Genomic DNA, 12,923 nt, shown 5'->3' with positions numbered 1-12,923 from the left:
GCACATCTACTAAACAGTTTCTTTAGATGAAAAAGCAAATGTCGCTAGTTATTTTTGCCTCAGAGCAAGTAGATGAATTGAACGTGCCCTACTTTTGTTCAAGCTCTAACAAAATTAATAAAAAAAAAAAATGATACGCCGATCTTAATTAACATAATTGTCCTCTAAATTGATTAAACAAATAGTCGCGCGATGTGGAGTATCATGATTCCATGTATCTTAATTCTTCATTTTGATACACTGATTTACCCCGGAGGAAACTATAGGCTATGACATGGGCAACAACAGAATTGTAATTACAACAAATATTGAAACGTGATATCTAATGTCTTGATTTCTGTAGATGTTTTAGCCTATTTATGCAGTGGACTTGAAACACTGACCTGCGGTGAGCCTTGACCAGAAATGTAGCCTATATTCTTTATAAAACAACAGCTAAACCAGAGTTTGTTCGTGAAGTGAAGTTTAAAATCTTCATAACACATTTTGAGGTGTTTTAGATTACATTATGCGATGCCATTAAATTCTATACACTATATTACCACTCCGAGCCTTTTGTGCCTACCGCAAAGTACACATTAACTTATTTTGGACACTTTGTTCCGCAGTCGGATCCGTGAGATAATGGGTCGGGACCTTAGCTCTTACTCCAGGCTCTCTTTCCCCCGACTGACCCTTGATCCATCAAGCACTCCAGTGGACACATGTGTTTGCCCATTCACTCCGAGGCTTAAATATACGCTCTGCTTTAAATGAGAATGGTTGTTTAAGGAAGGCAACGAACTGCAAGGTGTAAACCAAACGTAAATGAAAATAAACCACAGATAAAAGAATAACGTTCACAGGAATACTGCACGCCATGCCTTTTATTTTGATGGCAAGCCAATTACCAACAGCTCTTGTCATGCATTAAAGGAGAAGAAGGGTCATAGGTGACAGCTATCTCAATGTCAAATAGAAACAAAACTGCACAGATCGACATACATTTTTTTTATACATGCACACACTTAGAAACGCGTAATCAGTTTAACTAAGAAATAACAGAATTCCGTTCCAGTCAAAGCACATTCAAACATTTGTTTGAAAGCACGGTAATATGCTATTTATTTTATAACGTTTAACACATCGAGTTTTCCGCACACTAACCGAGTAATGCAACTGAAAGGGAAAACAACTTTATTAAAGTAAAAAGACATGCATTAGAATAATTCATAATATACTGAATGAACAAATTTGTATAGCTATATGTATATTAAAATCTACCTCAAAAGCAATACATATGCAGTTGTATTCATGTTTCAGTTTCAGGCTGTAACTACTTATAGATTATTCGATATTTTTTATGTTATCTTATTATTTTTCTTATTTTTCCGGGACTAACATTGCACCCTCCCACATATGCACACACATTGCATTTATGAAACATATTTACAGAGAAATTCCGCGCGTTGCTAAACTTCGATAGGATTAAAACAGAGCAATCCATCTAAACTAAACACGGCAAACACGGTGCCTTCAATGCAACGAAATGCGATTAATTTCACACGGCAACCTGTTTCAGTACCTGAGCAAATGTTGTCCAGTATATCCAATTCTGATGATAGATTTTGCATTTGTTCCTTCCCCACTGAAGTATAACCTACAAACACAACACCTTAGTGTTTTTTCTCTTTTCTGGAGTTACTTGGTATACTTGAAATGCTAAGCGGTCACCCGTCCAGTGGTTTCTCCAGCATCAGACTGAGGCGGTTGCTTGGCCCTCGGTCATGCTCTCTGCCTTAATATTCCACAAGGTTGAGTGGCCCTCATTTACCTAATGGATCAGGCGCACAAAACCTTAGACGAGTTTCTCGCTCTGTGAGTCACAAGCCAAACTTTATGTGATGCTTCTATCTGGCTGGTCTCAGAATTAACCCAAATTAAACATACCGACAAGTAAACACTTAAATGTGATTTGATGAACGTTTAGTAGTCAGAAGAAAATGCTGGATGTTAGTGTTTGTTTTGCGTTGTAAGTTTACAAAAAAAAGTGGAAAAAAGGTGCCAAACCTGAAAGTACTTAAAGAAATGGCACCTTACATAGGCTACTTGTATAGTATATCCAAGTGTGTGAGACCATGCAGCATCCACCCACGTGGTCGTGTTAGACAGAGGTGTGTTCAATATGAATGATGGATACAGGCATGGAAATGTTTCTTGTTCTTAAACTTGTAACATTAAAACACCATAAGAGTACAAGCTTGAGTTATCTTTGTTTCCTTACGCACCTAAAATGGAGAGCCTTACTTTTTTTTTTTAATTTATATGAATATCAGTGCCAAAATTAGGCCACGCAGAACGTGAACTTTAATTGCAATATTACAGACCTGCTCACATTCGTGAGGTTATTGACCCAGAAGGAGTAATATCGATTTGAAACAAGGTCGAGTGAATTAAGCAGGTAAAATAAATCTATTATCATATTTATACTGTGATTATAACGGCTTCGTGTGTTGGGGAAAAAATACCGGACACAATTTGTTTTATAAACTGAACAATTTAAAGATTTTTTATTTATTTTTATTTTTTTTACAATTTGACATCCTTCATAAGCTTATATATTTATGACTAAGACACGTTTCCCTTAATGTAAAGTTATAGTTCTATATAGATAATACAAAATGGCGTTTATTTAAAAGCTATGTTTAAAAAAAAAAAAAAAACAGTCGTATTTCTAATGTGGATTTTATGAGGACATATTTTTACTATGATCTAATTTGGGAGAGACCCTCACCGCTGGCACAAAATGATGCTTAAGACGCATAAATTAGGTCATAGACTGGAGGGGGTCTTCATTGTGCCACTCTGACAGTGCGCACTGGCGCTTATGACTCTCGGAGAGCTCTCAAAGTTGGAAAAAGTATGGAATTCCCTATTGACGCAGATTAACAGTGACTAAAAAGGGAAAAGAAGAAGAAGAAGAAAAAGTAGACTTCAGACAAACATTGCCTCAATTCAATATGATTAAGCTTTTTAGGGACGATGTTAGACTCGTGTATTGTGCGATTAAAAAAAATGGAGAAATATAGCCATTGAAAATGTTCAGTCGGCATGATGATAAATGTAATGCGAAACTAACAGCATTTTTTCTCAATTATCTTGCTGAGATGTCAATGACTATTGTTTGCTGGTCTAGGGAGTCGCTCCGCCCCTCATGTTTGTCGTAAATCTGGCGCCTGGCTACAATAAACCTGAGATAAGAGTGGCCAGGGCTCGCCTCCTTCTCCAAGGCGATCAATCGGATCTCAGGCATACTACAAGCACTCTCTTACGTCGACGTCCACGAGAACAGAGCTGATACAACAACACGGCTGAGCTCCACCACCAAATATCTATCTGCTTTCTGAACCATGTCGCTGAGCCCAAAGCACACGACACCTTTTTCAGTGACAGATATTTTGAGCCCAATTGAGGAGACTTACAAGAAGTTTAGTGGCATGGAGAGCACTGGAAACCTCACATCTCCATTGGGAGCGTACCGGCAACCTCAGGTGTCCCAGACTGGCATGCAGCAACACTCTATGGGCCACAACGCCACTGTGGCGACCACCTACCATATGCCACACTCCGTTTCCCAGTTCTCGCACAGTGCAATGGGGGGCTACTGCAATGGCAGCATTGCCAACATGGGGGACCTACCCTCTTACCAAGAAACTATGAGAAACAGCGCAGCAGCAACAGGGTGGTACGGCGCCAATCCTGACCCTAGATACTCAACAAGTAAGTTCTTATACATTATTTTGATATATATCTCTCAATGTGTTGCTCATTGATTTTGTGTACTTATTTACTGAGTTTCCGGCGAGTTTGCCTTAGTTTTTCGCATCAGTAAAATTGCATCCAAAGTACGTACTATAATGTCGCCTCTTATAATGTTACTGCTGATTTGTAGATTCCTGCTTATGTTTGTTATGATTGAAACGTTTATATTTGCACTCATTTGTGCAGGCGTAAATGCTGCATTTTCAAGAAACACATTATTAATAACTTAGCCCAACACTGCTACTAATTGAATGGCCGTACATCTGTTATGCATATTTTGAAGTTTCTAGATTCATGGGACCTTCCACAGGTATGAACATGACAGGAATGGGCACGCTGACAGGCATGGCCGACACCACCAAATCCATCCCACCTCTGCACGCAGCTCCAAGGAGGAAACGACGGGTGCTCTTCTCTCAAGCACAAGTCTACGAGCTGGAAAGGAGATTTAAGCAACAGAAATACCTTTCAGCGCCCGAGAGGGAACACCTGGCTAGTATGATACATCTAACCCCGACGCAGGTCAAGATCTGGTTTCAGAATCATCGCTACAAGATGAAACGGCAGGCCAAGGACAAAGCAGCACAGCAGCTTCAACAGGAGGGCAACCTGTGTCAACAGCAGCAGTCGCCGAGGAGAGTGGCTGTCCCTGTCTTAGTGAAGGACGGCAAGCCTTGTCAAAACGGCTCCAACACACCGACGCCAAACCAGCAGCAAATGCAGCAGCAGCAAAACGGTTCCGGGGTCGTGCTTCCTACCTCGAGTAATTCTATGAACCAACACCAAACCCAGCAGGTCAACGCACTGGTTCAGGCCCAAGACCTGGAGGAAATGTCCCCCAGTCCCCCGTCACTTCACTCGCAGATGAACAACATGGGACAGATAGACACCTCTGTAGATTACACAAATAACATGGTCACATCGAATCTGCTTTATGGCAGAACGTGGTAAGACCGACCGCCTTTTCTTTTCTTCGTTTTTCCAGAAACTTTAGCGTCCTCTGAATGAAGAACTGCGCGTGAGGCCAAAAGCAGACCGTACATCCGTGTGAAGATTTAAAGCGGGTGATCGGATCGAAGGAGCACGTTTTTGGGGGGAAATTTACCACTTTGTTTTTCTAAAAAACAGTTTTCGTGGTCACAATTTTCTACAATGACCCTTCTACTCGTTGTGGACAAAATAACAATTTCTAGCCTCGCGCTGTATGTTTTGGACTTCCTTTTGTTGTTCTAGTAGAAGGTTGTCTGTTGTTAAACAAAATTGCTGCTCCACATCTATGGCAATGCCAGGACACGGGAAGCAATGTTTCATATTTCAGGTATGAACTTCTAGCAAGAACTGAAAAAGTTCCCAGATCATAATAAATGCCTGAACGTGCGACTATTGTAAAAACTAATGTATTGATTTAGAGAAATGAAAAGTAGGGACTGTATATTTGGCTAACACTTAAGTTTCTGTTTACTTGTAATATAAATGTTTGAGTCTTTTCGTTGGTCATTTATTCTATTCTTTTTTTTTTTCTTTCTTTCTTTCATTTTTTGGTAAGTTAAAACAAAGACACAAAGACGATGGCTGCTGTATATGTTTCAAACCAATTGAACGTTAACAATAAATCAATTAAACTGCACGCCATTGTTGGGGAATTAATGTGTGTAGAGTAATCTCTGTGAAGAGCGTTTTCATTAAATTAATATTTGAAAATACATTTAATATTAAAAGTCGATGGAAGGAAACGTTTCATTGATTTTGAGAGGAAGAAGCCTATGCAATATTTAAATACAAACAAATGTAAAGTCTACCATTTACTACTAAATTTGCGTCCATAGATAATTATTTGCTTGAATTTATTTCAGTTGCCAATCCTAATTTAAGTTTATCTCAAACCTACCGGACACAAAAAAAGTTATAATAATAATAATTAATGATTAATAATTAATAACAATAACAACGAAGCAACATACACATAATTACCTGTGCCACCTATAGGTTCTATAATTTTATATTACGCAAAAGACAAAACGATATTTTTGGTCATCTGTTGGTTCATTTTATTTAACGTGTATGATATTTAAGTGTCTGTATATGTTAAAACACGAAAATAAAACTGCATATACATGTTTAGAATTCTATATCCATACTATTTCTATGTACTTATTATTGAAAGGGCAATAGTTTAGTTTTGCAATAAATAGTTTAGTTTAATTTTTAATAGTTTTGTTCATTTATATCCGAATTCCATTTTTAAACATTCAATACCGTGGAGTTCAGTAATATTATAGATTGACAATAAAAGTTAATGCGAATATAAGCAAAATTTATTAAACACGATTTACAATTATGTATTCATACACAAAAAATATATATATTATTTTAGGAGTAAGCGAGTAAAGCAGATGTTATGGATATTTAATTATAAATATAAAAAGCAGAAAGCGAGTTTAATACTGACTCACATGCAGTAGCCTAATGAATCATACCTGCAATACATGAAATTATCCAGCAAGTCTCAGAAATATCGGACAATGATTTGGGCACGTCATATAAAAGAAAAAAATCAAATAAGAATAAATGAAAATAGGAAACTGGTGATTCTTAAATATTAGCTTGTTCTTTTCTTCTTCTTCTTCTTCTGAAAGTGCTATGAGTGTTCCCAAAGTTATGTAAAGTGATTCAATGACAAGAACGGAAATTCGAAACGAAACTGTCTTTTACTATTTTTTACGTTTTTTATTTTACTATTTAATATTATTTTATATGCAGTTAGTTCGTAATGCTAAAGAAACCAATCTCAATCAAAAGCAATTCAAAGGAAAACAAAGCGATGCCACTGGATAGGAATCATATGAAATGTGAACGATGTCCTGTCCAAATTGATTTCTGTTGTTCAAATGGTGCAAGAGGGAACAGAAAACTTTTCAACAGTTAAGACAAAGTTATAGCAATCTCCACCTACCCAACATTAGGGTCTGTTTTTCCACAAGTACATGAACACCTTCCACATGGATACTGAATGAGGGGAAAATAAAGATATTTGGTGCAAAATATTCTGTGGTCATTATGACCTGATAGTAGTTACATTGGCCGAAGTGTTTTAAAACCTGATCTGATTATGACACTATCTTACTTGGCATTTGAAACATTGAATGCATCTGTAAATTTCATCCAAATATTATGGTGTTCGAGGCAGAGGCAGGATTTAAAAGATAGACTAGAAGATGATGCAGCCTCATCTCTGCTAGTGTCTAATGCTGAGAAGTGAGGAGTCTTCAAGCCCCAAAACAGAATTTCGTGTACACTTTAAAAGGTTTCAACAAATAACTAATTGTGGTGATGAAAAGCTAAATTGCAAATGACACAAAAACATTTAGAAACTTGACTAATGATAATAATAATAATGTTAGTACAATGTTATTACATACTAACAACCGAAAAACAAACATGTTGAACAAATGCATGTATCAATGCATCAGTTAATTTAGATATGAAGTATTGCAGATCACAATTACAACCAAAATTGTCAACATTTTGGGTTTTTTAGTTTTTAGTGTAGAGGTGCAAGCTCTTCTGCATATCTTGTTTGTTATAGCATAGTTAGCAAAAGCTTATTGAAAGTTGAGAATATATTTTTCAATATCTATTCAATGTCTGGAAAACACAACAGAGATTCAAAGAGATTTTAGTATTGCTTTTCTCAATCCTGCCATAGATTTCTTGGAGCTCCATTCTTCCCCACTAATTGCAGGATCTTAACAATTTCTTACCACTGAGCAATTTGAATCCAGCCGGAGGACCTTGTCTGTATTTTCCCTGGCCATTATTCTACTTAATATGTCAGAACGTCTGATCGCAGAGAAACCTTTTCAAGTTCTATTGATGTGTCTTTCAATTGACCATGGTGACCTAGCAACCTGGACAGCACTAATTGGCATAGGCAGCCTGACGTCAGTATTACAGTTTATGTGGGAACAAATATGTCCTGGAACAGTTTACAAAAGTACATAAACAAATATTTTGGGCCATTTATTTTTAATATAAAGACATATGGTTCAATTCCACTGTACTCTCTCTCTCTCTCTCTTATATATATATATATATATATATATATATATATATAGCTACATACTGATCAACCTTTTTAAAAGAATAGATTTATACGTGCATACATTCATATTTTTTAAACATACTTGTAAAGCACACTGGCATACTTCAGAAATTGCATTTGAATGTGTGTGACGCCCTACCCCCACTTTGACACACACACACTTCTGTCTCTGTTGCGTGTTTCCAAACAAAAGTAGACACTTATGTGGTGCTTTGTGAATAGTTTACTTAATTGCATGGAACAGATAGTGGAATAAACCTCTATGCATTATTTATGCATTTTCTAAGTGAAAATATCTCTGTTTGTCGCAGTCAAGGTGGTGAAATGCGTTCTTTGGATAAAGGCAGTACACTTTCCTCTCATAGAGAGCTAAACCTCACTTCACTATTTCATTGTTAGTCAGGAGAGGAGGTGGTTTTATGCTGTCAACCTGTTATATACAATAGTACAGGGTTGTTTAGTCTTGGTAGGGTGAGTTGAGGCACTGTGTTTTCATGTTAAGTATAAGAAACCATTAGCTTTGTAGTATCAAAGCAGAAAATGCAAACTGTCCTAATCTGAGCCATTTCAAACTGGGAGAAAATAGTGGGCAAATAGACATGCTCCAACACAATGAAAAATATTTCAAGGAGGTCAAGGGACTCTGAAGGCAATTCGATCTCTAATGGGTTTCCATAAAATTAAACAAAATTTGCCATCGTCTTTCTATAGAGGGATAGAATTGATATATATGTACATCCAGCAAGAAAATTATGCCATTCTCGGTCCAGAAATTTTTAAATCCATTGCTTGCTATGAATAACATTCCACCAACATTGTGCAGGCAATTCGCCTCTCTGAATTCTGTTTCATTTCACTACGTGAGAGAGGGAAAGCAAATTAGAAAGAGAGAGAGAGAGAGATAGAAAAGTGAGTGAGGGCGAGAGAAAGTTATATCCCTTATTATCAAACCATGTCACATTCCCCCAATGCCTGTCTGTGCAGCTCTGGCTGGTCAGTAATCCCTCTTCCAAGTTCCCCATGCATCTTATTCAGGCTGCTTATAAGTTGTTAAAGAAACTGTTTTCAATCACCACTAATAACTACTGACCTGGAGTGACACAGAGCCACAATAGCCCACCGAAGCCTGTGCAGTCCAACCAAAGAAGCTGATTAGTACTTCAAGAGGTCTAAAGCAAGAATCAATGGCTGGTCTGTCTCTCGCTGCCAGTCTCAGCACCGCTGTCATTATGGCTGTATGCCATTAGTTATGCCTCATTAATTTCAGCAAACACCACTCCAGAGAAATTTGTTTACCTTTAGACATCTAATATATGTGATATTATAGACCTTATTAGGATTGGATGGTTTAAAGATTTTGGCAGAGGACCCAAACTGAGCAGCAAGAAGTTGAAGAAGACCAATGGGGGTGTTTGACGGAAACATGAAGGTTAAAAGGAAGCAAAACATTATTTGATGTTTTCTAAATGATTTTTTTTTTTTTTTTTTTTTTCTCAAATATATGACCCTGGACCACAAAACCAGTCATAAGTCACACGGGTATATTTGTAGCAATAGCCAGTGGGTCAAAATTATCGATTTTTCTTTTATGCCAAAAATCATTAGGATAAGTAAAGATCATGTTCCATGAATATATTTTGTAAATCTCCTACCGTAAATATATCAAAAAAGTATTTTTGTGAGTGGATATGCATTGCTAAGGACTTCATTTGGACAACTTTAAAGGCGATTTTCTCAATATTTTGATTTTTTTTGTTTTTTTTTTTGCACTCTCAGATTCCGGATTTTCAAATAGTTGTATCTTGACCAAATATTGTCCTAATCTAACAAATTATACATCAATGGATTCAGCTTTCAGATGATGTATGTATAAATCTCAATTTCAAAAAAACTGACCCTTATGACTGGTTTTGTGGTCCAGGGTCACATATGTCTATCAGTCCAGCTTTAAAGCAACTATGGCCTTGTAATGTTTTTTCTAAGTGAATTATTTACCTATTTTTTGTTTGTTTAAGTTAATAGTTTCTGACTCAGTTTCAAAATGTTCGATTGTGTACTAAGCACACTGTCAAAATGTGATGGAGTTTAAATAATGCAAATATTCTTAATGAGTTCTTAATGACTCAATGAATGCATTGTGAATTCTTGCTACTGGAAATCCAACCTGTTCAAGCAGCGCGCCGCCCTATTTCCAATGTGAAAATATCCGTTTTTAATGTATATGCTAAATCATTAATGAAATGTGTTACCATTAATCCACATCTGATCTTTCTTTAGCATGAGCTTTGAATGAGACAATTGTGAAAATTTGTATGCCTTGATGAAAATGCTTCAGATGACAATGGGATTCTCAAGAGCCGAGAGTATCTGATTTGTATTCGGCTCCTAAAATTCAAATCAGGGTTGAATGGGCCACATTGTGAAGTGCTGAAGTATTCTAGGTCCCTGCAAGACTCTTACAATGCTACACTTTCTAACTAGCACACAGCTTCTTCCCAATCCACAGTTGCCAAGGCGATGGCCAGCTGCAAGACTGGGTCTTGTTTGTTTATAAGGGCAGGGGTGGATGGTGGTTCAAATGGAGGCAGGCAATAGCATGAATTGTTTGCGTGCAACCACTTGAGAAGTGTGAAAGGGAGGATTGATGTTGCATATGTTTACGTCCTGCTCTATTATGTGTATAACACTGCTGGATGGACGGAACCTGTAACATGTTCATGCTGAAATTCATCTACCTGAGAACATACAACACACTCTCATGGTAATTCGTAACTATTTTACAATTTGGCAAATTGATGGTTAATTTGTATGATGTTTTGTTCTCACTGTTATTCCCCACTGAAGGCTATGTTTAGGGGTGGGGTTAAGTTAAGTGTGGACCTTCTTGCTTACTTTTTCTAACAATCAAATCATATGAATGCATGCGAAACCGCCACTTTGTAAAATAGTTATGTTTTCTCTTGAGATCAGGTTGGTACATTTACTATAAAAACAGAGATCCAACATATGACATGACAGCATTTATTATTATTATTATTATCCATCCATCCATTCATCCATACATACATACGTACACACATACATATGTACATACATCCTTCCTTCCTTCCATCCATCCATCCATCCTTCCATCCATCCTTCCATCCATCCATCCATCCATCCATCCATCCATCCTTCCTTCCTTCCTTCCTTCCTTCCTCCACTCAGAAAGGCCTCCTTGTGCAGTGGGACTCGAGACATTCTTGCTGTGAGGCACTAATATTCATTTTTTAGAAATATGTTTTAAGTGCAGTTTATACAGAAAATGACTTCACATCTTTTATTATGAACATGTTTTCATGATATTTTTGTAGAGCAAAAAGTCAAACATGGTTGGTGTAAACATGGTATTCATAAAATGGCTGAAATTTAAAAAAAAAAAAAAAAAAAAAAAAGTGAAATAATCTTGTACTTGCCATTAAAAAGCAGTTTGTTTAAAAAAAAAAAAAAAAAAAAAAAAAAGTAAAACATAAAATATGAACTTATATTAGAGAGAAGATTTTCACGCTTGTGTGTCAAGGTCTAAGCATTTCGTAAAAATATCAAATATTACATTTTATGACATGGCACAGTCAAATGGTAGAACCCAAAGAGAGCTCTTTATGATTCTCATAATTTCACAATCATACACTGTCTGAAAAACGTGCAAAAATGTTGTACAAAAATGTGCACTGTGGAGCTTCTGTCACTACAACAGATTCCTAGTGTGTGTAAACATACTGGCAATAAAGCTCATTCTGATTCTGATTCTGAAATTGTACCTTCATTGGAGTACCGTCACTGTAGTACCCTTAACCCTGTAATGCCTGAAATAATAGTCAGAAAATTTCATCATATTTGATACATCAGGTTTTTATGGCTGATATATAGTGAGAATATGGAGCTCATACTCGATGAGAACAAAACCACCTCCAGTTTTATTTTTAGGCAAAAATATTTAGGAATAGGAATTTGGTGCAGATGTGGATATTTATATGGCCAAAAAGAAAGATGAAATTCTGATAGCTTGGAAGGTAAATCAATGAGATCTTTAAAACTGTATAGCTGACCACTTAAAATGCATATACACATCAGATATCAACTGTAATGCAATATAATGATTGAGAGATGAACAAATAAACCTTCCTCATATTTTATACTCACATTTGAACATGATTAACATGATTTTTCAAAAAAAAAAAAAGAAAAGAAAAGAAAAAAGTTGGATAATCAAATAAACCTAAGTTGCTTCTGTCCAGTAAGTGTTCATCTTGAAATATTACTAACAATATAGAAGTTTTTCTTATGTTTTCTTTATAAAATCAGTAAAGATTTCACAGCAAAAAGTCATGTGAACCACAAGCTGAAGGTGGACGCTTCTACAATAATACTAAAAGTCCTTTTACTTCCTAAAAAAGTATAAACTATCAATCAGACGACAGAAGGACTGTAGTAGATTGTGTGCAACATGATTTCACCAAAATTTTGATCAGCTTGATAATTTAGAGGCCTTAGAATTTTGTATATCAAATATGATACAGTAGGCTTTATAAGGTTAAAAGGACAGCTAGGCACCTTTTCAACCCTTGAAAGAAGCATATTAGTAACTTAGAGTAGCAATATGTACCCTTAAGGTACTACTGGGTTCAGAGTAATACCTTAAGGGTAAATATTACTACTCAGGTGTAAATAAGGTACAAAGATGTCCTTTTGAGGATACTGCCCCAGTGACAAGCTTTTGTAAAAAAAAACACATGTAAAGGTATTTTTTTCTGAGTTTAATAAAAAAAAATTAAGATTCCACCCTTGAAAAAAGTATATATATATATATATATATATATATATATATATATATATATAGAATGAAATTTATTAAATATATAAATACAAATCTAATACATGACAGTGTAAATTTACACTTACACAAAACAAGTATCTCCTAACCCATGAGGGTGAGTCCATCACTCTGGGAACATGGCTAATTCATTTAAAGACACTGTTT

The 12,923-nt window shown here is 36.2% G+C and overlaps 1 protein-coding gene across 2 annotated transcripts; it reads left to right on the top strand.

Moving 5' to 3' along the window:
- Positions 1-2,199: 2,199 nt before the first annotated feature.
- On the top strand, positions 2,200-5,428 carry nkx2.4a (NK2 homeobox 4a). 2 transcript variants are annotated; one of them, XM_051868267.1, is made up of 2 exons: positions 2,200-3,759; positions 4,112-5,428. In XM_051868267.1, exons 1-2 carry the CDS (start codon positions 3,390-3,392, stop codon positions 4,750-4,752), a joined length of 1,011 nt encoding a protein of 336 aa, XP_051724227.1. In that variant the 5' UTR covers positions 2,200-3,389; the 3' UTR covers positions 4,753-5,428. The 2 variants fall into 2 exon arrangements, with proteins under 2 accessions (XP_051724227.1, XP_051724226.1); XM_051868266.1 differs by having other exon boundaries at positions 4,085-5,428.
- Positions 5,429-12,923: the final 7,495 nt, after the last annotated feature.

This window comes from Ctenopharyngodon idella, chromosome 17 (assembly GCF_019924925.1).
Source record: "Ctenopharyngodon idella isolate HZGC_01 chromosome 17, HZGC01, whole genome shotgun sequence".
Lineage (NCBI taxonomy): Eukaryota > Metazoa > Chordata > Actinopteri > Cypriniformes > Xenocyprididae > Ctenopharyngodon > Ctenopharyngodon idella.
Note: the sequence above shows the minus strand (reverse complement) of the source record. Positions and strands in the feature narration are given on the sequence as shown.